Consider the following 27,196-nt stretch of genomic DNA (forward strand, 5'->3'; position numbering starts at 1 on the left):
ATTCAGGTTGGCACTAAATTAGCCATTTTGGTATTATTTTCTGAATGACACTTGAGTAATTTTATGTCGAAGCAGTAGTTGATAATTTTTTACATATACATATATTGTCATAATTTCTCCAATCTGTACAAGAAGCGTACCTTAAAGTTCCTGAGGGTTTTGATGGTCCACGAACAAATAAATACTAGCAGACAAAATGAAACGCTATTTATTTCAAAACAAGTGTATGATGCATAGAAAGTAAAATAAAGCATGATGGTATTATATGAAACAGCAATAAATTTTTAAGAGGGGTGCATTTTCAAAATTGCATATTACACAAGTATCATAGAAGCCTGTTTGTATCGACTATCGGTACACGTACGAAGACATGTCCCCTACTATTCTATCAGTAGTAGGTAATTCCTCGAAATGGTCACAAATGGAAGCTAGCCTATTCGCGTGTTTTTCGAGATCTCGATTGTCGTATTTTCTGCATCCGCTATCTTTCTCTGTCGTCGAAATTGAATCGATTACGGGATACCTTTCTGCAGTCGGCACGCGAATCGTGTTTTAGCGTCGCAATAAAAACACCATAACAGTATCGCGATTTTAGTGCAGGTATCTCGCGTTTCGGACATTTGGTCGGCTCAAATAGATTTTCATTCAGGCGCCGCGTCACCTAGCGTCGATTCTCATCGTAGCGACAATCGCTCGTACGAGTATCTTAACTGGCACAGCTCACGCGACTGTGTATCGTAATCGAGTAATAAAAACCCCTCCCTGCACCCATCCGAACCCCCCCGGCTCGTGAGTTTTCTAGCGTGTATAACTTAATTACGAGGGTAAAAAACTAGCGATAAAGCGACGTGCTCTCGCGTCCCTCGGTACAGCAGCGGCGCGCACCAATTAAATCGAATTACCGTCGGCTAATTTGACGCGGACGAATTCGCTTCGACAAATATTTTCTTCGCGTTCGAAAACGCTGCGCCCCTCGGCCTCTATTCCGCCGCTAACGACGCTTCGAGCCTAAATATCGAACTCGCCGCGCGTCACGATAATCGACTTCAAACAAATCCTTGCAATCCACCTTTGTTTGCCTATTCCGGATACGTATTTGTTTTATCATCTCTGTTGTTTTGAGAGAATAACAGTGTTTGTTTGCGAAGATTGCTGTAAAGCGCAATTTATTTAGAAACATGTCGCCATCGTGGAAACTCGCGTGTGTGCTCAGACATATCACGCGGGTTATCAACAATAGTTTCTTCAATTTCAACAGATGCACACACGAAATGAAAGTGGTTATTTCGAGCGGATAATTTTTATTGTTTGTGATGTTATTCTTTGTTAGCATATAATTAAACGCTAATCGAGCACTAATTTATCCGTAGATTTTGTTACACGTAGATTTTATATACGATATAGCAATGTAACAGTAGTTGCGGAGTCAAACAGTAGTACAGGTCCATAGCTGATCAGACTAGCATCGAATTTTTAATAACCACAGTTCTCAACGCTAATTAAGTAGTAATTTATAGGCAGATTTTGTGTTACACACAATGTAGCAATGTAACACGGTAGTTGTGGAGTCAGACAGTAGTACAGGTCCGTAATTGATCAGTCAAGCATCGAATTTTTAATAACCACTGTGGAGTCAGACAGTAGTACAGGTCCATAACTGATCAGACTAGCATCGAATTTTTAATAACCACAGTTTTCAACGCTAATCAAATAGTAATTTATTATGTTATACACAATATAGCAATATAAGACAGTAATTGTGGAGTCAGACAGTAATACAGGTCCGTAATTGATCAGACAAGCATCGAATTTTTAATAACCACAGTTGTTGGAATACCTTCTCATTATGGAAGCTTGTATCTTGAGCCATCGACTCCCCTCACGATATCAATGAAACGAGGAGTCGCTGTGTGTGCTTTTTATTCTGCGCGCGGTGACGAGACGTGCCGGTAGAAGAATAAGGTATTCGACCAAGAACGAAGCGGAAGAACACAAGAGTAGTCGAGGAAGCGATAGGAGAGCAAGGAGGGTAGTTTTATATATCGAGGCGAGATACAGGAGGGATGAGCGAAAAACGAAGGAGGGTGAGAAAGCGTGCTCAACACGTGTTTCTCTTATCGCGTTCATTTCGAAGCGTGGAGAGTGTGACCCCTCTGACACCATCACGGTGTGTTCGTCGCAACGAGAACACCACCGAACGCACACCAGGCCCTGATTTATTTCTCTCCTCAATAATTCTCTTTTATTTTCTCGATCGTTCGCCGCTGGTTAGCCCGCAGCTACCTTTTGATCTATCGCCATCCCACGACGTCGATTCATTTTTATTTACGATCCGATGCCCTCGACTCCCTTTTGCCTTCCATTTTTTTTTCTCGCCCGCCCTCTATCCGAGTCATTATCGACGTATCGGGGCGAAACACGCGCGAGCTTCGTTTCTTTGGATCTGCATCGAAGATCAGTTCGTTTTTCTCTTTTTTAATTACATTCTTCGAGGTTACGGATTACTTACGTTTTGTTGTTTTCTTTGTCTACGATGCAACGATACAGGGTTTACGATCGGGGATTAAAAAAGTACCGTCTCATCGTCCGATATTGCATGGGTCTGTCCGGCAGTTGTAGAGGGCGCCACCATATAAAGGTGACGATATAACAAGAGTCTACTGTATTGGTAAAGGAACTTTTTGCTCCGTTTCATTTCGTACTTGACCGCGTAGAACTAAAGCCTCGAAAGGATAGTGCGTGAACAGAGGCACTTTTTGCCGCGTAAATGGAAATTGTGTACCATGATCATTCAGAAAAGGAATTGCGGTCTTCCTTCGGAAGGTGCTCCGTAATAAAATAATTACATTCAGTCGCAATGCTCTTTTGCATTATCGTACTTCGTTAATTTATGCAGTTTCGTTAATCGCGTATTTAAATCGAGAGAAATTCTGTAAAAATTTATGGTCGGTCGGAATTTCCTTCTACATTTTCTGCGATTCAACCTTCCTCCCCCTCGCGCACGTTTTACATTCCGCAAGATAATTAAAACGAAAGGCGTCGAATAAAACGGTGAAACGCGTTCTACCATCGAAACATTTTTTCCCACTTAACGCTGAAACGGCGCAGCGTGATATCGGAGATAATTCGCTACGTTGAAAAACGAAAGAGAAGTACGGGGACTCGTATTAACAAGTTATATCCAGGTAGAACTTCGCGTCGAGCATTCCACCTTTTTTTCTCGTCCTTATTACGCTTCTCGTCAAAAGAGATCCGGCTACGTGTTTCGAAATGAACGCGATAAGAGGAACACGTGTTGAACATGATTTCTCACCCTCTCAGAGTTATCTTTCCGGTTTCTTTTGTCCTCGGTTTCTCTTCTGTCTCGCCCTATCTTTTTCTCCGCTCTGCTCTCGATATACACGGTGTACTCGACTACCACCTCTCATGAAACGTTAATCAGTCTCCGCCTGTCTGCAGGCTGCAATTACAAAATTTATCCAAAACTTTTTCTGCAAAGTTCTTGAGATTTTTCTTCGTAGCACATTTTTAATATGAGAAGGTAAGACCAATTTAACAATCTAGTACACTATGAAATTTACATGACTTACAATTCAGAAATTTCGGTTTTGCAATTTGAGAAGTGTTCAATTATTAAAAATGAAGAATGTTTTATTTCCATCGTGGTACACGAGAATTGAGGCTGTCGAACTTACTAGTTATTTAAAGAAATCTAACAAGAGATACAACGAATAGTTGAGAACAATTTTCATGCAAGTAATGCAAAGCGACACCAAAAACTTATGGAAGCACATTTCTGATAAATTTTGCACGAAGCTACATTTGACGTTCCGTACATTTTTGTGTTTATAATAAATGGTGGATATTTTACACCCAGTATAAATCCTCGTGCCTCACCTTGTCCCTTTTAGTACGTGCTACGTCATTTTCCAAGCTCCTTCGATCTCGACGGTTCGTCTTTTCGCGATGCTTTCTCGTGGAAACACGAAAAAATGCAGTGCATTCTGTTACGCGCAACTGGGTCGCGCTGCACTCGAGGAACCCGGGAGTATCGAATAATGTATTCGAGACAAACGGTTCCCTCGACGTATTCCCGATATATGGATTTCGTTGATATTAAATCAATGGGGAAGATTTTCGTGCGGTGTCGAACGCACGGAAAATATAATAATCGACGGGCGAGATAAACTGTAACAATAGGCGTGAATGGCAGCGATACGGTATCGGGTGAAACCGTATAACTAAAGAGATACTAAGCTTTCCACTTCGCTATTCCTTTCGGATATTCAAAATTATTTTACGATTGTTCTACTGCGTTTTGTATAACGATCGATTATGCAGATTTTCGTTGTCCGTTTCCGACCGTACGAAATTTTGGGTGCGAATTCTGTAGACATTTTTATAAATGATTATTAATATTAAAACAAACTGTTATTAATTATCTTGATGTTACTGTTTGAAAGTCAGATACTTTTAAGGAGATAGCATTTTATTATTTTACCTTTCATTTTATCTTTTCTATTAATCTACGATTTTTATTATGCTATAACATTAAACTATTCAGCAATTCAGTGTATTTTTGGTAGTGGAGCTTACAATAAGTTCAGTTGAAATAGAACTTCATTGGCCGGGTTTCCCAGAATCTGCTAGTTGAATATTATTACAGAATTACCGTACTGGCTTGTCTGTAGAAACAAGAAACTTCAATTCATAGTATTTCCTTCAAAAGTGGCAACAAGTACATTCCGCATTATACGATAATTAATCTAGCATTTATCTAAAAAGGAGGCTCTGTCATAAAAAGTACAGCTTATCGAGAAACATTGTGTAATTAGAAGGAAGTAACTTCGTACTATTACAAAGTAAAAATTGAATCCTTGATTAAACAGCTTGTAACGGCAAGTTTAAAAGTTTTAACGAGACACGTATAAATTAGAGGGCGCTTTTTACACGGCCCCGTGCAGTTAGGAAATTCTCGGAGCATCGGAGGTAGCCATTTCTCAAGTCCGATTTAATCCGTATCAAACGCGTGGCTGATCGCGTTACCGAACGCATTAGATTTCAATTAGAGAATTACACGATTCCGATGGAAACGAGGAGCGTCGAATATCCGAGCGGCAAACGGAAATGCAGCGTATTTCTGGGCCACGTGAAAGTTGCAACCGGGGATTGGAAAACAGCGAACCGTTTGAGACGGGGTCACGGACCTTCCGATCGTTCTCAAACTTTGCCGGCTGTGCTCGTCAAATACGTTCCTAGTCTGTGGCGTCCAACTTGACTAATTGGCTTCCTGCTAGGATCGACTAATAATTGAATAATGAAATATCGAGACTACGAGGGACGAAATTCGCGCCCAAGCGAAACGACTGTAAACGTTTCGCGGGTAACGTGTTCCCGGTATTTACACCGAAACGTAATCAACTTTCTAACGCTGATTTTCTTCGCGAGCTCCCTTTGTGGCACGCGATAATTGAATTTCTCCTGAACAACAATTAGCCACGAGCACCACGCTGCTAGCGACACGCGAAACTAACCGGTGCCACTATACTCCCGGTAATTTTACACGCGCGCACCCAGGAAAAAAAACAGATTTCGCGTCGAACGAAAAATCGACGCCAGTTTTTGCGATTATGTAGAAACGAGCCGAGTAATGTCGGCGCTCGACGAGCCGCAATTAACACCGAGCGATCCTGAATCGGCAATCAGGGATCGAAAAATCTTAATCGCGCAATGACTCGACGTTTGACGGTGCAGAAATCTCGCTTTTTGCCCTCGGCCCGTGGAAAAAAGACGAATGTTCGTCGGAAACGAGTATCGGGAGAAAAATGTTCTTGGTTACGAGCGAGAACTTGCTACCACTGAATTTTTAACGCGTCCATACTCTAATGAAAAGCTTCAAGTTTTACGATCCGGTGCTTCGTAGCCTCACGCTATCCAACGCGCAGATATCTAACGCGTAGCAATCTAGCGCGCGGTAGTCTAACGCGTAATATATTAATGGATTGCGATCTAACGCGTGGCATATTAATGAGTTATGTTCTAACGTGTGGCATATTAATGAGTGGTAATCTAACGGGTAATGATTAACGCGAGTAATCTGACACGTAGCAATATAACACGCTGTGGTGTAATGCGCAACATACTAATGTGCGGCGAAACACATGCTGTGGCAATATACAGAAAAAGCTTTTGTAGATTATATTCGATGTTTATAGCAATTCCCTCTTCAACGAAAATGTTACTAGCGATTGATATACTCCGCTAGAATGATTATGGTAAAGTTTGTTCATTATGATCACTCAATGGCCACGCTTTGAAACACCTTGATTATATTTTGAAACATGAATGATTAATGAACGCTTTTGATCACTCATGTTTGGACAAACAGGCTGAGTGAACATAATAACGTGTGCTGGATTGTGTTCATGTAAATTGATATTTTAATATGTGTTACATATTCAAATTAATTGCGTGATAATTTTATTGTTGCTCAGTGTCTGAAATACCGGTGCAATAGCAAGTAAACGATATTTTTGTCGCCTTTTTCTGTACGATCTCCATTGCAGTTTACGGGAACAATTATTACATTTGATTATCCGCGATATCGTTTGAACATTTCTATTTGCATGCGCGTCATTAAAATTTGATATCGAACAAATTATCGTTTGGCGAATTCACGATGTACAACGAAAATTTAAACGCAATACTTTGAAATTCCAGGAGAACGCACGGGAGTTAATAATTTCTTTGAAAAAAACGCGGTTCGAAAAGTAAACAGTGCACGCGTGGTCAATTTTTTTTGTTTACAGAGTAAACCTCCCGAAAAACTAACTCATTTTTACATTCCGCATTTCGTATATCCTGTATAAATAAATCCCAAAGAAAAATATTTCCATTTCAAATAAGCAGCACGCTGTCCCACGTTCAAGTTAATTCAAACGCATAATTCTCTAATTATTTCGAATATCGCGCGAGCGTAAACCCTCGAGATCTGAAGAACGTCACTGAGTAACTTAATTAACTTGCCACGCGTCTGTGCATAAAAAGTGTGCCTCTTTGAAGTCTATCCCTCAAATCGCTAATTCGATTATCCCCAGGTTCCCTCGGAACACTCCGAGCGTATATTCAATTACGATATCTTCTTACCGTGCACGCAGTACTAGACGTCAACTGTTCGATCGATCGTATCCGATGAAAGTTCGAATTGATCTCGCAAAAAAAGAGAAAAGCCCGACGCAGGAATTTTCCTTGAAACGCCATTCCGTAGAAGCGTTCCAAGCTGCTCGCACAAATATCGGCACGTGACGGCGAATAATTCCCTCGCGTCACCGGCAAAAACATCGCAACGCCGCGTCACGTTCGCCTCGATGAGATATTGCTGATCATTTCGCGAGTCGGTTATCGGAGATCGTTTCAATTTCCCGTGCGTCGGCCTCTTGTTCAACGTCGTGAGCTTCGACGTATCATGACGGACGGCCAGCCGAGCGACACCATTTTTCTTCGACGCGAAATTACCTCGGGCTCTTTAACAAACGTCGAGTCATTGTTATCGCGCCGGCGAATGACGTGTCCGTCGCCGTTTTCGCGATAAATCGAGGAAAATCGAGACGAAACGCCGCCATCGTCAGCCTCGATTTTCTTCGTCGTTAATGTTCGTGCTCGAATGAGAAAGCAAAATAAACAACACGAATTGCATTCATCCAGGAACGGGTCGGTTCGTACGCGAGTAAAGGAGCAACCGGGTCTGACCACCAACCTCCTGTTTTACTGTCGTGCTCCGACCGCGAGATCCTATCAATCCAACCTTCCACCGCTTTTTATTCCGGCCCCTCTCGCAATTAGGCGAATGTTTAATTGATGTCCCGTACGAATGATTCGATGGAAGCATCTTGCAGGTAGCGAGCAGCGACCCATTTTTTTTCCAATCGAATTTCCCAATTACACGGAGATTTAATTGACGTGCTCGCGCGACTGACTGATTGCGCTCGCTTTAGAATGAACGAAATTCGGCGGAGCTCGCGATGGGAAACGTTTCGTAAATTCGAAGTGGTACAACGATGCATTAACAAAATCACGGTAAATATTTTCCCTCGCGAGTACGATCCTGATTCACTGGTAAATTCGAAACGGAGTCATCGATGTTGGCCTAAAATTTCTACTTACCTTCCTGTTTCAGAAAATCGGATTTTCTCCATGTCTCCAGAGACCCAGTTTTCCTGTCGTCGAAACGAAATCCAACCGCAGCTTGTTCGTGGAAAAATCCTGCTGTTTCTCGTTCGTCTGACAGAACTAAACTGAACACAAAAAACACAACACAATTGTCCGTGAAGGAATAGTGATCGAGAGAGAATGCCTCGTGTTGCCGGCAATCACCGATGCCCGGTTCAAACCGATACGTCTACGAAGGCGTCGCGGCGCTCACTGCGGAGACTCCGCTGCGTACCCGCCCTTATAGCATCGTGTTGCGCTCACACCGCACCCCCTCCCCTCTCGCTTCTCCCCTCCCTCAGGAACCACGGTTTCTCTCGTTCCTGGCTCGCCGTTTTGACCCCCTGCGCCGTACCTCCACCCCTCCCGCCCATTCTACCTGTACCTCACCTGCACCATCGACACACTGCCATCCACCTTACAGGATAACGCAAGCGTTCTGGAATAAGCGTTCAAAGGACCAGCATTCTTCGCGTATGCTTCGACACCTCCTTCACGGAGAATCAGAGATTGCGACCGAATTGATTTCACCGAGATACCTCTTGCTGCTTTTATTAATTTCCTCAAATTATTGGGATCATTGCAAATACGGTGGAACATCAAAATATTTTTTAATAAAAGCTTCTATCGACTCACCTTGTGTAGCGATGATGTCCGTCTTCCTTTTTAGGTTCCTTTAACACTAACTTATTTATGGAACCTTCGCATTAAGTACCTTTAATTTATCTACGGATCTCGTCGAAATTTAGGATCCTTTAAATTATTTTACGTTTCATCCCTTATATATTTAACACTTTACTTTATTTTTCATATAAGTTCATAAAATTAAATAATAACTAGCCATATATTGGAATGATGTAAAAATACAGATCTACCACTTTAAATATAAAAAATTAGATATACTGAAACTAAAATGGTTGACAGAAGTCTGTGACTTCGAAGCAGGAGGTATCAATTGACTTTTGGCATAGTCGGTCAACGATAATTGATAACGATAAACAATGATTGATCGTGATTTCATAAGGTTTCCATTATACAAAAGGCAAGGTAGGATTACCTAAACTTGCTCCAATTTGCCAGAATGCACTACAACTCGGTTGGACCTGCTCCAGAACTCATCATACCGAGCGTGAACTCCCCTCACCTCGTGCTAACCTTCCCCAAATCGTGCAGATCCACTTGAAATCGCGGTAACTCTCTCCAAGCTTCTTCAATTTCTTCGAAATAGCTTCGGTATGAAATACCATAGTAAAAATACCCCCGGTATTAATTGCAGAGGAAAATGTATTGAAATACCTTGCTATTCAACTCCTCTTCAATCTTTAATTAATTGCAGCAAGATTCTGATCCTTTTTTGATTCCCAGTCAACTACCTAACGTCTTAATTCCTAATTTTATTCATTCATTCGACGAATCCATTAAGACTAAACCTACCAGCATATAATGTGTACTTAATTCGAAATTAAAAAATGAATAATCAAACGATAAAACATTTATTCTTAATTTTGATGAAAATCAATTCTGATTTCAAGGAATGTATTTTAACAAAATGAGTACCTTTTGTGGAGCGATCTTTGACTGGTTTGGTAATTTTAGTGTCAAATAACAGTGCTAAATATCGTAGATGATTATACAGAATTAAAAATGCAGTTTCTGAAAGCGATGCAGTTATAGTCTATGATTCGAGTTGGTACTAATTACCCCGAATGCGTTTGCTCGATTCATATCGATCCTCTCCGGGATTTACCTCAAGTTTCTGCCACCTAAGTGAAGAACCAAACCCCTATGTGGAACCCGCCCTAAACCGAAGTAATCCTAGCTGAGATCAACATTCTAACTCGCGTTAGTTCAGCTGAACCCTCGAAAATCCCCAGATCCGACATCGTTCGCGTCGAACCTCTCTCAGTTGGCCGCGGATCCGCTCGAACGCGTGCCAACCCGCCTCGACTCGCTCGAATCCGCCCGCTCGTTCGTCTCTGCGCCTGTCACGTAGCTGGATGGTATGTAACGTCGTGTTCACGTCCCTCTGACGCAGACGTATGTCCGACTGTCGGTGGTGAGCACCCCGCATCATTAATTTATCCATCGCCGGGGCTGCTCGGGGGCAAACGGGTCGTGACATCCAGAGGCTCATCAGACAAACGGGAAAGCCCAAGGGTGATGGCTTAAAAAAACATTCCTTTCGAGCATCTCCAGCCAACTCGCGTCCCTGTTCCGAACATCTGTGAGAGGGTGGCCCCGCCGAGTCTCTCGACGTTTCCACCCGCTGCCTGACTTTCCTCCCTATTCTTATTTCGTTTCGTTACCGGCAGCCAAATAAAAAAAGAGACACGAGTATCGTTTAGGAAGATGACGCGGCTGTTACGAGATACCGAGTATGTTCCATTGACCCTCTTGACCCGTTTTTTCCACCGCTGCTTCCCGTGGAAAAAGCCACCGGTGAGCTCTGCATACTCTCGGAAAATCATGCGTCTTTGTACCTCGGCTGCTGAGGAATGGGAACGTTAATTTCCTCTGTCTACTGCGTCTTACTGCTAGTTTTAATTTTATCATTCCGCAAATTGGTTACAGACCTGTCTCGTTTGTTCCGAAAGAATAACGTACTACATTACTTAATACGCATTTTCTGAACAGTTATCAAGGGAGACGAATCTTTTATTTAATAAAGGTTAAATAAGGATACGGAACCAGACTAAAATCGGATTAATGTACCGTTGCAGTGTACGGTAGTAAACCGAATTCACGTCAGATCCAATGAAGTTCACTCGTCTTATTAGAAAAAAATAATTGGTGACGTTTATCTGTCTCGTTTTGTGTCGCTCGTTGAGGAGGAGCGTTTTGATCTGACATCTTGAGGGAGCGTCGAGTCACCCCATCCATCTACAACCCCACAAGCATCCCCAACGATCACCCTCTATTTTTCTTTCAGGAATGGAACGAAATTTAACGAGGCTGCTAACAAAGATCTCGTTTATTCGACAATCAGTCTGCGCTCGCGGTGGCACGCGATAGCGAGCGCAGAATGAAATCTACAAAATCGTCGCTGTATTCGTACAATGAAAGGTGGCTCGTTAAATCCTCCGCTTCGGCATCTGCTTCGTCGTAAATGCTTTCGCGATACGCACGAGTGGCTAAAATATTTGCCGAATACGCAGTCCCGGACAAATTTATCGCGATAGGGGATAAATTTACTACGGTTAATATTCTCGATGCGTTTCTCTCGGTGTGTCGGGGTCGTAAAACGATGCGAAATAGAAAAAATACGATGAATTATTGTCTTAACGCACGGATAATATACGCGTTGAAGTATGGCTCAAGTCGAGCGCCGTGGATTTACGGGGCCCGTTTACAAGCTTACAAATATAAAATCGTTCGAATCAATCAACGTATCCGAGGAGTTTACCCTGTCTTTTATAACCAGGAGCGACACTTCCGAATTTCTATCGCTTCTCACAATCTTCGAAACACTTAGAAAATACAGGGATCTCAAAATGCCGGTATCAAAGCGGTTAACAGTCTTACAGCTAAAACGCGAATGTTAATGAGTAAACTCGAAACCGTCACCCCGTTTACAGAAAATGATAAAAGTTCTCGTGTCCTGCAGTCACACGTTATAACATTATAATCTCAGCATATTGCTTTTCTCTGTTCTTCACGCTAAATCGATCGATAATCGAACGTCGCCGTGTAATACTTAAGGCACTTGTTCGCGATTCAAAGTTTGGCTTACGGAGTAGATATGCTGCTATCGATAATCCGTTAATATGTTATTGTTAAGGGAGTAATCGAGTTACAATACTCTCGTTATATTGCCATGGAGGATAGGGTTTAACAAGCGGAGTATCGGAGTTGGCAATATATTGAGCTGCTCTTAAATTATGATATTGCGGTAGTTTCCTTGTATTCCCCTATAGTATTAAGTCCTTGTAACGTTCATTGTAGAATGTGTAACTCGAATATCAAAACTTTATTCTTCTTTGTTACTTATCAAATTATCGATAACTTATTCATACTAAACGATATGAGATATGCTTAAAAACTTATCTTTATGATTACAGTATACATAGATATATGTACATTTTATAAAACATACAAAGTGTATAAAAAAATTCCTATATTGTTACATTTATAATTAATAAAAAACATGGACCGTGGAACACAGAAGGTGTAAAGGTGAGCAATTGTAAAATTTAGTAGAATGTGCAGTCTAAGACAAATACAAAGAAGAATAGGTTTGAATAAGTTACACTATTTTCATCTGCACCTTAACAATTTTTTAAGAATATTAAGTATCAGTGGCTCGATAGCAGCACCTCTATAAACGCATACATTTATCAGCGCTTTACTTTCGTTCAACAATTTTCTAGATCAGTGATGGGTAAAATTGAAAAATCAGAAATTTCTATGTTCAACAATTTTTTAACCTCTAACGACCCATCACTGAACGATTCTCGAAAACAGTTCGCAATGAGCACTCGAAAGAAAAGAATCGTGAAAAGAAGCACGATCGATGAAACGGTGAGCGCACGATTCTTCAAAGAAATGTTGTATCTTCGTTGATGGTCGATTGTAGTCCACATCGATAATTTTATACCACCGAATAATCCTCGATCAGTGTTTCGCCGAAATGAGTAACCACGTAATCGTGGTAATACATCATTATACAAAGTGGTTGTCCGATAATGAGACTCGCCCACACCGTGATATTGCCCCATCTGGAGCCCCAATGCTGCTCCACCTTCTTACTTAGCAACGATAATGGCATCTGGAAAATCAATTAGAAAGTTCCCTCCTGTTGGCATGCTACTGCAAATTAATATTAATCCTTCGACCGTGGGACCGTTTCCGGAAAGATGATTCTTTCATGAGAAAGTCCTGACGGCGGAGGCAGGTCATCCGATATTATCGTTTGAAAAACCTGATCCCCGGAGTCGAAGAAACTGTTTGAATTGGAAGTTCTTTTTAAATTGGATGTCATCGATATTCTTTTTACGTATTCTTTTGTGCACTGTACTTCGACATCAATTTACATGAATTTCCGTGATTTTACAGAGACGGGAAAATTTAAATTTTTAAATTCGTCCGTGGTCTATTGATAACACGAAGATTACAGCTGGCGAGCAGTTTGCAGAGGGAACGCCTGGTTATTGGATTGATTTTGTAATATCGCGGTAAGCAACGAAAATGTTTAAAATAACAACGTCAGGTATCATTTTGTATATTTAGCTTGCGTGGACGCAATAAAAACTTTACGAACCAGGACAAACTTCTGGCTCGGCATCGAGCTTTGTTTTACTTAATAAAACTTTTAAATCAGCTTATATGGTACACAATTTCGAAAGAGTGCACTAACAAAATAACCTCCAGTGAAAATGAAACTTCTGCTTGTAATCGGAATTTTCCAAACTTTCATTTTGCAGTTATTCGGGGAAATATATTTTATGATTTTAAAAAGGGGCTTCCGCTTAGAGTGGACTGGAGTTGAAGGTTCCTTTTTCGGCTGTTCCGAAATTGCAATGTAATGTTTCCTTTGTAAATATCGGCTCTTTCAGTTTAATCCCTTCCTCCGCTACTACGAATATTGTTTAACAGGTTTAAATATTTCATTGAAACGGAAAAATTTACAGTAGAGGTTCAAAAACATTGTCGAGAACTCTTGTGCGGCACCGAGTGTGCTCGAATTTAATATCAAAATGGAATAAAAACGGTTATTATTAAATTATACAACCAATTCTATTTACATCTATTACTTATACAATTTACCTTCACGATTTTTTCGTTTATGAATGCAGATTCTAAATTTTTTTCATTACATTTTCGTAGCTAAGTATTTTAGGATTTTTGATAAAATTGTTTCATTGACAAAAATATTCCGAGGCTAATATTTGTATTATTCCTTCATTTTCATTTGCAATAATTTTCATTTTATTCGACACATTATTGAGATGTTAATTAAAATTTAAATAATGTAAAGCGTATCAATTTGAGGTAGAAGCAATTGTTTTCGTATTAATTCAACTCCAATCGACTCTCTCTCAAAAGTAATATAATTGTATTTAAAAAATTGTTTTTAAATAAAGGTAAATGCTGTATAAAATGAAAAGAACCTACCTGTCCCATCATTCCCATGAATGCCCAAATTTTGAAGGTCCTCAAAGGGACACTGACGAGGTACTCATGAAAGAAAGCACTGATGAAGAAAACGGTGATGGACGCGGTCGATTTTCTGTATCCCATTTCGATGACAGGAATGTACAAATGCCTGCAATCATACGACGGGAAGAAAACGTTTCACACGTAGTACTTTCAAAGCCATTAACCGTGGAAATTATGCGTTCGCCTAATGGAAAGGATCGAGCATCCGCGCCTCGTTTCGCCGTGCAATTCTCGGGGCAGGGAACGTTTTCCTCGGCATGTAACTCGCAGCCATTACGGTGTTGCGGCACAAAGCGATATCGCGCGAAAAGAACAGCATGTAGATAAGGGTAGGTCGCGTTTAAGGATCAGCGCGTGCGGAATCGGATCGAAAAATTAAAGCAATAGCCGTGGAAGTTTGGGTGAAACGGCGACACTTAGCTTGTCGGCTCTCGACGGTCAGGAAGAGATCGTTAGCCGGCTGGTTATCAGCGACGGGGGTGCATCGGAAAGAAGAGAGGCAAAAGAGGAAGCAAAAAGGAACGACGTTAAGAAGCCAGGAGGGAAAACGGAAGGAAGGAAGGAAGGAAATTCAAAGGTGGAACGCGGTCGTCGAGGACGGTTTCACCGCCGCGAAGAAGAGATTCCTTTCTTTAAAGATCCACCCTCCTCGTTGCACCCGCGGAAACCAGTCCTCCTCTACGCTGTTTCGTTTTTACCTCACCCCTTTGCTGGTCCCTCCATCGTTGGAAAAGACGCTTCGAAATATCTTCCAGTTATAGAGGAGGCATTATAAGTGCCGCGGGGAATAAACAGCCTTAAGTGCGCGCACCGCGATGCGTATCGGCTTTTCCCATTACAAACCTGAAAGGACGTCGTCTTCGTCGACAGTCGTCCTTCCACCTTTCTCTCGTCTACCCGCCACCTCCCCCTCGTCGTCTGTGCAGCTTTTCCATTTTCACCTCTTGCGACCCCCCGTCGCCTTCGCGGTCGCATGGCTGCGTGCCAGTTGCAGCTCGCAATTGCAGCTGCATATCTCGGCCGAGACGGGAAAAAAACGCGAGCCTAGGGGCGCAGCTGCGGAGAGAAGCTGCGAAGGATGTGAAAACGATGAATTTCGACGACTATGACGGTTCACTACCTTCTTTTTTACCGCGGGTTAATTATTCGGAATTTACTTAATTGCGGTTTGATGAAGTTCAGCTTCCAGATTTAAAGATTCAGTGCTACTATCACGTTAGATGTGTACTTGTTGCGTTGCATTCATTATCCTATACACAATCATCCAAAAGTTTTGATACACATTTATACTCCATATTCGATACTTTGACTGCCACATCGAAACCCTCTTAGTAATATTATTTTCAATATATTTATAACCGGTTACTAAGCATCATGACATACGTGAAGTATAGGATCTACTAATATGTGTTTTCATCCCTCTGGTAGAATTATTGTCCCCTGTAGAGCATCAATCTCCTGAGTACCCTTCAAATCGGGGATTTCAACCCTTTCGCGACACGATACGCTTTCTTCGCCGCGGTCGCGCAATAACAACTTTTCCACGGCTACTTTTTCGAGGATTTAAACTTTTCCGCGAAGCCACTTTCGAAGTAAAAACGCCTGCTGCGCCAAAGAAGGTCGTCACTGCGGTGGAACGAGTTGTTAGCAGCACGTGCACCCGGCAAAACCGACGGAAAGTGGAAGACCCTATATGGAAAGTTTTCCGTAACTTTGCTGATTGTATTGAGCGATGCATAATTCGATGGAACGATGACAGGAAAAATGTATGGGGATAAAAAGCAAAGTGTACCAACCGGCAACAAGCTTGCGTTTATCTCACGGAATATCTCGTAAAGACTTACAGAGTTGACAGCGCATACAATCACACCTCTATAGAAGGGGACAAGATTGCAGCAGGATAAAAGCTTAATTGCATCGCGTTTTAATTAATTGCAATATGTTGTGCGTTGAAGGCTTGTACTTTGAATTTGATTTAATAAAGTAACCTAAGCTGGCAAATTTTCTTAAAGGTCTAAAGTTTGTAAATTTATAAATTCTTCAATTATAAAACTTTGAGATTGTTAACTTTCCTAAAACGCAATGATTTACAAAACCCAATGTTCTGAAATTACAAAGAAACAGCGTACAACTGTTTCGAAATCCTGAAAGTTTCAAAATCCTAAAATATAAAAGTTCTGAAACTCCGATGTGTGAAAACTGTCCTGAATGTGTAAAATTTCAAAAGTTGCTAAAAAATTCAAAGCAGAAATGTCCCGAAGTTCCCACTTCCTCAACAAATTTTATTTTACCAAACTCGTAATAAACTATTAAAGTGTTATAAATATTAGATGTCGAATTAGATGGAACTCTGACGATTATCGACTGGTGTTTGAAAATAGAGGCGAGGATTAATGAGGTCGAAGGAGGGAGGTAAAACGTTTCAGCGAATCAATTTTCGGAAATAGACGACGAAATAGAAGATTTTGTTGGAACGAACTGTCGGGTAGTTCCATTTCGCGGCAGAATAGTTTTCAAACAGGGACCGACCCGACACCCTTCCCACTTACACGGACATTAAAAGTACTACTTAGAGTGGCAGCAGTTATATATAGAGGGGCGACGGTGGAAGCTAAAACAATTAGCCGCGCAGCAGTTTCCACAGGGGGTTAAAAGGGGTGGCGGTCGAGGGGCGTACAAGTGCGGGGAAAGTCTCTGATTCACGGAAATTTCTCTTCCTTTTCGGAGGCCAGACAGGACCCGAGGTTCTCGCGAAAAATGTAATTAAATCTTCTTAAAGCGGGGCACACTCGTTAACGAAGTTTACCCGCTTACGCGGAAAGAAGCTCGATCAAAGTACGACTCGCGGCTGAATTGCGATTTCTTTCCCTTATTTATCCGTATTATCCTCGAAATTCCATCTACGGTCTGGCTCGAAGGAGGGAAACAAATTCGAAAGAATTGTGGTAATCGAAAATGGTGTTTCGAGTCGCAATCCACGATCGACCGTTCTGATAGTGTTTTTCGCTGCGTTCGCACTGCGAGAGCTCTTGTTCACTTTCCTTGATACGGTGCACAATCGTAACCCGGCTACGTATCGCGCTATTGCAAATGGCGAATCAACGACACTTACCGCAAAGCCCATCGATGCACCGGCATGTTCCATGTTCTCCAGAAAGTGTCGATGTTATTCGCGTTCCACCAGTCGCAGTAGAAATTCCGGTCGGCGAAATGCAACAGTTCACCCATCAGATTCAGGAACGAATGGAACATCAAGTAGAAGAAGCATAACCACACCAGATGGTTCGGTATCTGAAGCACAAAACGTGGTCACGATCATTGTCTCTCGTTGAAATTCATTAGGTAAATTATAATACATTGCTGTTTCTTTATTCTACATTCCTAAGCTTCTGTATTCTTAAACTTCTACAGTCCTTGATTTAAAAATTCCTGTTGAGTGTTTAATAATTTCCGGAGGACAAAATGAAAAAGTTATTAAGTCTTAAAGTGTTAATGCAGCTATAAAAATTCCAAAGTGTTGTCAGAGCGAAATTACGACGCTTCGGGGCACGTTCGAGCTCATGTTCGCTAAAGCGGTGATTTTTAGTGACATCATTATCGCGGCGAGTGCGCAATATATCACCGTAGCGAACATTTATTTGGAAGAACGGCTAAATGGACGTTTCATACTTTTTACTAGCAGCGAAAGGTTTTTCGCGCGGGTATCGTTCGCGCGTCGATCTTTGTTAGATCACAACGCAACACCGGAGTTATACGTATAGCCGTCGGCTACCCGTGGGTTGGGCCGATATTTTATTTCCTTTTGTTTCGCATCCTTCATTCGTAGCTCGTTAATCCGACGCAAATTCGTGTCTCTCGATATTCCATTCCCGTAGCCCTCGAGGGGTAGCCGTGCAATTTCGACGTAATTCTTAACCACTGTTAAGCACACTGCGGCCCGCGAGCGTGCGAACAGCCAGGGAAAAGGAACGACGGAAGAAAAGGAAATACGATAGTCGTTGAAGCTCAACGCCAAGGGAACATGGTGCTCTTTCGCGTCGTATAATATTTAAAAGGACCTCGGCTAATGGCGAAACAAAGAAAGAACTAATGGGACAGACGAAAAGAATCGTTTCGGTTATTTTCACCGGTGTTCTTGTCTTCTCTCTGCTCCAGGTAATTCCCCGCACGGGCTCCCGTTAACCCCCCCTTTAATGCGCGCTGTAATTCTTCTATCTCCATACGGACTGCGAATAAACAATTAAAACCTTTAATTAAACATTAAAGTCTTACTACGAAATTCGCTTAAGAATTTAATTTTTAATTAGAGACGACTTAACAATTGACTTTCTGGAAGATCGTCTAATTAATAATTAACTTTTAAGAATTACGAATTAATGGGTTGAAGGAACGATTAATTATTTGAAGCCTCAGATTAGTGGCTGTTAAAGCGATCCGTGAAATCGTCTTTGAGAAAAATCGCTAAGAAATAATATGTTTCGGCCGCGAGCGGAATCGCCGCGTCGCAAGAGGACAGCAAAAGGCAATCGCGGGCCGGAAGATCAAACGGATTCTTCCGTCGTAACGTTCGTTTCCTCTCCGGCTAGGTAGCCGACTTGTCCAACGAAGAATTTTCAAGTTATTTCGTTCCGAATGTCTCCTCTAATTCCCCCTCGAGCATCCTCCAAGCTTCCGTCGGCCCTTTACGCGCTCCAAAGGACTTAATAATGTTGCCAGGCACAAAGGTCAAGTCTCTCGTGCCGGCAGGCATTCGCAGCACTTTTATGAAAAGAGAGGGAACACCCTCGCCATCTGGCAACTGTCTCTCCTTGTTCATCAACCCCTTTCAACGGCCTCGTCCGACTCCTCCACGATCAAGTCCTTCGCGTACTCCGTAAAAACTTACCTCGACGTTTTAATTTCGTTTACCTCCGGCATGCCGCCGACCGGAACGGGATCCGCGGCCGGCGCAACCCCTACGGGGGTAGGGGGATGAAATCCCGGTGAACCGTTTGAAACACGCCGATGATACCACAAAGGAAAAAGCGGCAGGGTAAACTTTCAGCTAGCTTCCTGGCCAGAGGCTATCTCAAGAACGAAACCCGCCTTTCCTCCTCGGCAAGACTTTCCATCAAGAGAGAAAAATCTTCCCGGATGATATGTGACGAGGCAAAAACAAGAGGTACACGGGAAACTTGAATTTTCACGGTTGGTTTGCTGGTATCGTGACAACGACATTTTCCTATTAACCTTTGCAGGATTCTCAGCTGCAAAAGTTGCTTTGCTATGAAAGGGAAGAATGTTATGTCGAGACATTTACTTTTAAACTCTGAGTCTGTGTCTTAATATCTCTATTCTTTCCTACATCTTATATCCCTAGTTCTTGTATCTTTTCTATATTTCAAATCACTCCACTCCTATTTTCATAATTCAAGAGAGAGTTTTACTTAACATTTTCCAATGCAGCTCAATTACAAAGAAAGAACGATACAAACGAATGTAACGTTTTCCAGGAGACGTTATTACACGGAAGATTGCACCGTTATCATATCAGGGTAATATTTTTTCAAGAGACCGTTCGCAGCTCAAAAGGCGGAACAAGAGATCGAAAATTGATAGAAGAGGGTCTGGTATCGTGCCGCTTTACGAAGAAATAATGACAAGGTTAGAGGATCGGGCAATTTCGTCGTCATCTCGAGCCGACGTCTATAAAGTTTGTTCAATTTTTCTCCTGTCTCCTGATTGTTATTCTTACATCTCGCTCTTCATACGGTAACAGCTACTCTCTAGATTACGTCCTCCACGCTGCTGCAGTAAATACTGTGCGACGTGCTCCCGCGAGACTCGAGACGCGAACAGAGAAGAAATAAAAGAAAGCGAGCGGAATAAGAGAAAAGGAAAATGAAAGAGAACGAGGCGTAACGGGTCCGAGAAGACTATCAGGACGGAGATAGAAAATATTGATTACGGACGCAAAATATTATACAGCGAGACCTCGCTTAATGACCCGAATTAGCTCTCTGCACTCCATTGTCACCTCTGAACCAATATTTTGAGCACTGAAACAAATTCTCCGAACAAATGGTTAATTTGGTGTAACCTGACAAATAACTTGGTATAATGTTTGCTCGAAATGTGCATGGAATATTCTGTAGAGGACTATACCTTTTTTGTATGTTGCAGCGTAACGATAGGCCATCCGTGGCCGTCCATATTACATCCACCATATGGACAACATACGTAAGTACATATCGGAAATTCAATGGAGCCTCGGTCGTATTTCTGAATCCAATATGCCTGCATTATTGATGGAAATCGATCGATCGTTCGTTCAGTATATATGCATAAAGCGGCACGGCTAACGGGTCGTCCTGGCGGGACAAGGTGCAAGTAAGGTCGACGGATAAAAGAGCAAAGGAGCCGGGCGTTTTCTGCACCCTCTCTCACCTGTCACTTCTTTTTCGTCCGAGGAGCTGCCGCGCGTCAAAGAGATTCCAAAACGAGCGACGAGTGGACGGAGCGACGGGACCCGCGCTCGTATAAAGCAGATCGATCTAAGGAAACTACCCGGTTGGCAGCGGACTGCAGGAAAATTGCGTTTCCCCATTACGACGAGATTAAAGTACTCGTCCTACATTGCAGTTTCAACCCCCGACCGTACTGTTCGCCCTTTCACTCAACCCCCCAATCTGGTTTCTCTTTGAACACCACCTTCTGTCTTCGAACTTCGCCTCCGGATCGTATATAAGAACCGCAATTAACCGGCGACGGTCATGGTCCGACCGATGCGACGGGCCTCCAAGTTATTTGCGGTGTAAACGAAAATAAGGAGTCTATGAGGTCAGTGTATCCTAACAGTCTCGAGGAACCGTCTCCTCTCCCCGCCGCGTTTCTTTCCAACCTCTCACCCTTCGATTCCGCTCTCGATCGGTAAACAATTATTTTTCTCTCCAGAACGGAGAGTGGACAAAGCAGTCTCGAGAATGAGCAATCCTGCAGTAACTTATGAGATCGAAACAGGAGCTTGCCTCGAGGAACCATAGGCTCCACTTATATTTTCCGGTTAAAGTTCGCGAAAAACGACGATATAGCCTTCACTGATGGTTATTACCCTCTTCTTGTTTCTTACGGCGCTCTAAGGGTGTTGTGGGTTCATATCGATTCTGGGTCACAGATTCCTAAACTTTTCGGAATTGGTACTTTATAATTTTGGGACTTTGAATTTGTAAGTTTAGGATAGAATTTGAGAGTTTGGTTTTGGAACTTTGACAGCTTGGTATTTCGAAATCTTAGAGCTTTGGGACTTTGCAATTTTGATCTTTAGAATTTCAAGGCACGTAGATCAGATGATTTCAATAATCAGAAAGTTTCAATGCTTGCACGCGGAGAAAACCAGTGGCTCCAAGTACCACAGAAGTCGATAATTGAACGATGCAATGGGCCCCAATTAACTGGGGCACGGAAAAACGAAGCTCAACGGTGCGCAGGTTTTCTGGTCGGCGTTTTAATCGCGAGCGGCTAACAGCGCCGACCCTTACTGTTCGAAAAGACCGCCTATTATAAACGCTTGGAGAGGACCCTCGCGATAGTCGCTTTGGGACCAAGTCATATATAATTAAATTCGGTTCACTGAGTCCGACTCAACTGATCGAAACACTACGGCTGGCTAGTTTCAATCTCGAGAATTTCGACTAACGAGAGAATAATAACGAGCACGAATAACGATGATCGAATGGGATCGGTCTCGATGGACGGTCGCGGTAGAGTGCTTCGAGAAGAATGGGAAAGATGCGAATCAATATACAGGTCGATTCTAAAAGGGAACAACAGCATCCGATCACTGGTCACATTTCTCTTCGTAATGTTCTGCCTCAAAATTTTCACCGAATTAAAAATTCTTCATTTATTATTGCTTATTCGAGACACGTTAATAAACGAAAATGTTATGGACGCAAGAGTCATCTTTCTGATTACCCATCCATTACTGGAGCTTCGGTTAGCTTTACACGTATAACAACGTTCCGCGATATTACATTTATACAGAATTAATCTAATGGTTTTTATCGTTGACATTGGACGTTGTTCCTTTGATATTTGGCCGTTTCGCGCTTTACGCATCGCATGATCCCCACGCGCTCGTCCCCGTTCCACTATCGTCCCGGCAGACCCGTAGCGAGAATTTTAATTAACGCATCGGGAGCGGAGAGGCAGAAGAGACGCATCGAGCCGCGGCTTTAATGGTAGCCGCAAATGTTACGCGTCAAATTATGAAGCCGTGTTTTCGGAGTTTACGTTGTCGGTTATGGGATAACGCGGTTATTTCCCGCCGCTCGAAACCCGATAAAATCCATACAACGCGGCGCGACACACTGGTTGCCCTTTGTGCACGCGCAACGCCCGCGAGATGGTAATCTGCTCGGATTTCACGGCTGCGTTTCTCGCACGGTTACACCGCGACGCCTCGCAAAACAATCGTGTCGAGCTAAGAGAAGTTACAGCGTTGATTCATGGCCGCCCAACTTCCCGCGAACGCGTCAGCGCGCAGACAAAACCGGAATATGACGTTGAATTTTACCCCGTCTATTAAATATCGCGCACCACGATTCCTTTAAGAACCAAAGGAAATACGAACTTCGTAAAGGAATTATACGTATACGTGCCGCATCGAAGCTACATCGCCTTCCACTTCCGGAATCGTCAAACGCAGAAACCCTGCCTCTGGCTTGACAGACGAAACAATATCTCGTGTATCCATCTTTCTCACGGCTCTTTGTTTAGCCCCACACTTTTACAGCGATAACTCGCGAAGCGAGTGGAACAATTGTTTATACGGCAGTGAAGGGAGAAATATTGACAGCTGTTACGTCGAGGGATGCACGAGCTATTTCTTTTATTTAAGTTGAACTGAAAGTCCACTTTATGGGTCTTCAAGATACGAGTCAATATTTCAAAAATTTGTTCAGTGGAGAGAAACTCTAATTTCTCGTTCAATTATCGGTACAGTTTTGTAGAGCTCCATCCGGACAATCGCGATTTCTGCAGCCGCATAATTTATGCCCGAGGCATCTGCCAGCAGTCTACACGACAAAAATTGCAAGCGATGAATTCCTAGATTCGTCACGGAATTTTCGGTATGCATTGAAACGCTCGTGGCTACAGTCAGCTACGAAACTACAGCGTCCGCTGTGTATCTGCAGGGATGATATGCATCCCTAAACCATGACGTGTGTGGACGCATCGACTGTCTTTCTGGTCACTGCTTAAATTCCGTTAAATTATCGAAAGGTGCACAAAAAGAGAAGATTGTTTTCTCAATATTATTTTAATGATATTTATTAAGAAACTAAAAGATGAAACTGAAAAGTTAAGAAGAAGAAACTTTTGAGTATTTTAAATATTTGATCAATGACATACACTAACAAACTGTGAGATGAATTTCAAAAATTAATAGAAAAAAACTGTTTAGTGCTCTGAATATTTTATCAGTGATATAACTAACAAACTGAAAAATGAATATAAAATTTAAGAAGAAGAAATTGTTCAGTACCATAAATATTTGACCAGTGATATACATTAACAAACTGAAAGATGAATCTCAAAAATTAAGAAGAAGATTGTTTAGTGCTCTGAATATTTTATCAGTGATATACACTAACAAATTGAAAAATGAATATAAAATTTAAGAAGAAGAAATTGTTCAGTGCTCCAAATATTTAATCAATGATGTACCTTAACAAACTGAAAGACGAATCTAAAAAATGAAAAAGAAGAGATTGTTCAGTGCCCTAAATATTTGATCAACGATATACATTAACAAGTTAGAATATAAAACTGAATAGTTAAGTATATTATACGAATAATTTGAATCGTATAATAGAACATGTGGCCACACACGTCAATTTTTAGCACAGCAGTCAACGTGTTAAACGACACAGTCATCCGCCATACGTTTCTGCAACACGCTACAAAATCGAACGATACCTCTTAGCTCGCGACGAAGTTCGCGTACCGCACAACGAAAAGGAGATTGAATTCGCAAATATTGCTTCGAGGCTTTCCACCTAAGAGGTCTCCGACGAGAAAGCGAACAATTCGGAGACGAGGAACGCGTGCACGCTCGGGAACACATGTAGAATAGGAAGCTGCGTTCTTACGTCTGTGCACGTGTGTGTTTGTACGACTGTCTGTACTCCGCTGGTTTTGTACACCACCGAGCGAAAGTACCAAACCGAGTTTTCGTGAAAGCGCGAAACTACATTCTAAGAAGATTTACCGAGACTAATGAGAAAATTGCTGCGATTTCTGCGACATTATGAGACGATTTCGCTTTGAGTAATATTTGAGAAATATTTGAAATGCTGGTAATTAGAGGCGTTTCTCTGGAAATTCGCTCTTCTTTACTCTGTTTATGGTACGGGGTAAATTTGGAAATTTGTGTACCTAAATTTGGGAATAAAGATGAAATGGGGCTTGGAGTATTGAAAGCTCTGGACGTGGAGATTTGAAAATATCAGGAGGGGATTTGTGGATTTGGAAATGTAGGCAATTTGGAACACAGGGAGTTAGAGATTTTGTGACATGGATATTGAGAGCCATGAGAATGTGGAGATATGGAAAATTTAAGAGTATATAATTAATTTGGAATAATTTGGATGCTTAGGTAATTTAGGAATTTTGTGAAACCGTTAGAGCAGAAATAAATAGTACTCACAGCTAATTTCAGCAGCCGTTCAGAAGCCTTCGCCACGTCCATGTTCTGAAAAATAAACGAGTTTCGATTATTAATTTGAAGAAATCCAGGTGAACGGTAAACACAATTAGGATGGAAGTTATAGAACTGGAGGTGGAGGGATCCAGTGAAATAGGGGTACGAAACGAAAGTTCCTAATTGGACTCGAACCTGCGGAATATGTAGCCTGGAATCGCCAGTTCGCGCGGAAATTTTTGCACAATGATTACGACGAACTGGGGGGTGGCTCGTAATTAAAACACCGGTACAATTAACGGAGATGGTAATCGCAAGGTCGACATTTCACGGAAAGTAGGAAAAATATTTTTCGAAACACCGAAGACACCCGATGATTTTCGCGTAACCCTGTAAATTTTATATCGGTCCGAAATGTTTACCTTTTAAAAGCTGTACCGTGTACACTTCACTACGGTCAACATTTATATTTATTCGTTGTGATATGAATAATATAGAAATATCACGACGATTTTTCATGCCCCGTGTTGCATTTGTTCTCAATTTCAATATAAATATATCTTTATTATTCTCGTAAATGAACGAATGAACTGTGACTGTAAATTATCCGGAAGGATTAAAAACTTTTCAAATATTTTATTCTCTTCGAAAAACTCGAATTATCATTTTTATTCATCATGCGGGCATTTCGCTTCCCGTTATTTACAGAATATTTTATAACATGTATAATTGGGCGCAAGTATTCAGAGTAATACTAATTAACACCTTGAATGTCATAGCGGAAAGCGGTATATCCAGTTGGACACGTTATGGTATAAATTATTGAACCTTTCACTGCCCGCTAAAATCGGAGAGCGTGATAAAAAATACCCACATTTCATGATTTATATTTTTATGAAAAATGTACTTCCTTGTTAGTTTTTTTATCTGGCGATACTTCGCATGAAACATCATCTACTGAAATCTATTATAAATACACTAGCACATTTTATGCGATGTTTCACTTTTTCCAATGCATAAATTTTATCGAATATATAAAGCATAAAAAATAGGAACGGTATTAATTATTAATTAAATAAATTAAAAATAATATTAAATGATAAAGTAAAAATTCAGGTGTCGTCAACAGTAAATTCAATTACAATATTAATTAAATCAGACCAACATTAAATTATATTGAATTAAATGAAATTTAAATATAACAATAATGAGCTTCGAACGAGGAAGAGGGAAACGAGAAAGCAAGTGAAACTACGTAATTATTGTAACGTTAGTCGAATGTCCGACTAGCAGGAAAGTTGGGAAAAAATAAATGAATGCATAATGCAATCTGCGACACGGTAATTGATAAACCAGGTGGAAAGCACGAAGTTTCCGAGATTAGATTAACGTAGAGCAGGAACTAGCGAATGGAATACTTGCGGTTGCCGGAAAGTATCTCTTATCCTCGTACGCTTCGAAAACGTCGAAGGAGCTTTCGAGCAATGGAATTGATATTTCGTGCGGTGTACTAATTGAATACAGGGGAAGGAAACCACCCCTCCGGCGTTTCGCTTAAGTGGCGGTTGTCGAGGTCTCTCCGAATGGCACAACACGAGAACCCACGGTGCTTATATACCAGGCTTACAAATAAATACCTAAAGAGCCTCCTGTCGATTTCAACACACCATTTCCGCGCGCACGATCTCCACATACGTTTAACCACGCGTGCACAAATATTCATCCGCAACCCCCCGCCGTCTAATCCCGCGATATTCGACAATCGTATCCGCGGGAAGAGCAGTCAACAAACAATTCGTGTAACGAGATTTATTCGAACAATGGCCACCCAAGCTTTTTTTTCCCAAAAAGTTGCAAATTGCTCGTATACAACCGGTACACGCAAATGGAACACTAATTCGATTTCACTTCAGACACGGCAATTCGTGCGGACATTTCGCAGAAATTGAAACGAAACTATGTATAATTATACGCATTCTGGGACTCGTAATTACAGCGCTTGATGCACGTTCGTTATAAACCCGGAATATAATATTCTAATTTGAGTCGAGCCAGCTGCTCGGAACGCTTGATTTTGTTACCAGCCGTTCCTGAAATCGCTTTGATGCTTAAATATTCTATGATCGAACCAGTGAAAATTTCAGCGGA

General features: G+C 41.7%; 2 protein-coding genes across 4 annotated transcripts in view; both read right to left on the bottom strand.

Annotated features, from left to right (window-relative positions):
• The window catches only part of LOC100874823 (uncharacterized), a 56,828-nt gene extending 48,394 nt beyond the window's left edge, over nucleotides 1–8,434 (bottom strand). The window contains exon 1 of the mRNA XM_012287626.2: nucleotides 8,164–8,434. The gene's annotated coding sequence lies outside the window, so the exon portion shown is untranslated. The remainder of the gene's footprint in view (nucleotides 1–8,163) is intronic.
• A 2,730-nt stretch (nucleotides 8,435–11,164) lies between these two features.
• Nucleotides 11,165–27,196, bottom strand: part of mdy (diacylglycerol O-acyltransferase) — a 114,466-nt gene continuing 98,434 nt past the window's right edge. For all 3 annotated transcript variants that reach the window (XM_076532828.1, XM_076532827.1, XM_003704346.3), the window contains 4 exons: nucleotides 25,055–25,099; nucleotides 17,477–17,655; nucleotides 14,320–14,470; nucleotides 11,165–12,973 (listed from right to left, as the gene is read on the bottom strand). In XM_076532828.1, coding sequence (XP_076388943.1) covers nucleotides 12,797–12,973; nucleotides 14,320–14,470; nucleotides 17,477–17,655; nucleotides 25,055–25,099 — 552 coding nt within the window. In that variant the 3' untranslated portion in view covers nucleotides 11,165–12,796. The remainder of the gene's footprint in view (nucleotides 12,974–14,319; nucleotides 14,471–17,476; nucleotides 17,656–25,054; nucleotides 25,100–27,196) is intronic.

Source organism: Megachile rotundata, chromosome 6 (assembly GCF_050947335.1).
Source record: "Megachile rotundata isolate GNS110a chromosome 6, iyMegRotu1, whole genome shotgun sequence".
Taxonomy (NCBI): Eukaryota; Metazoa; Arthropoda; class Insecta; order Hymenoptera; family Megachilidae; genus Megachile; species Megachile rotundata.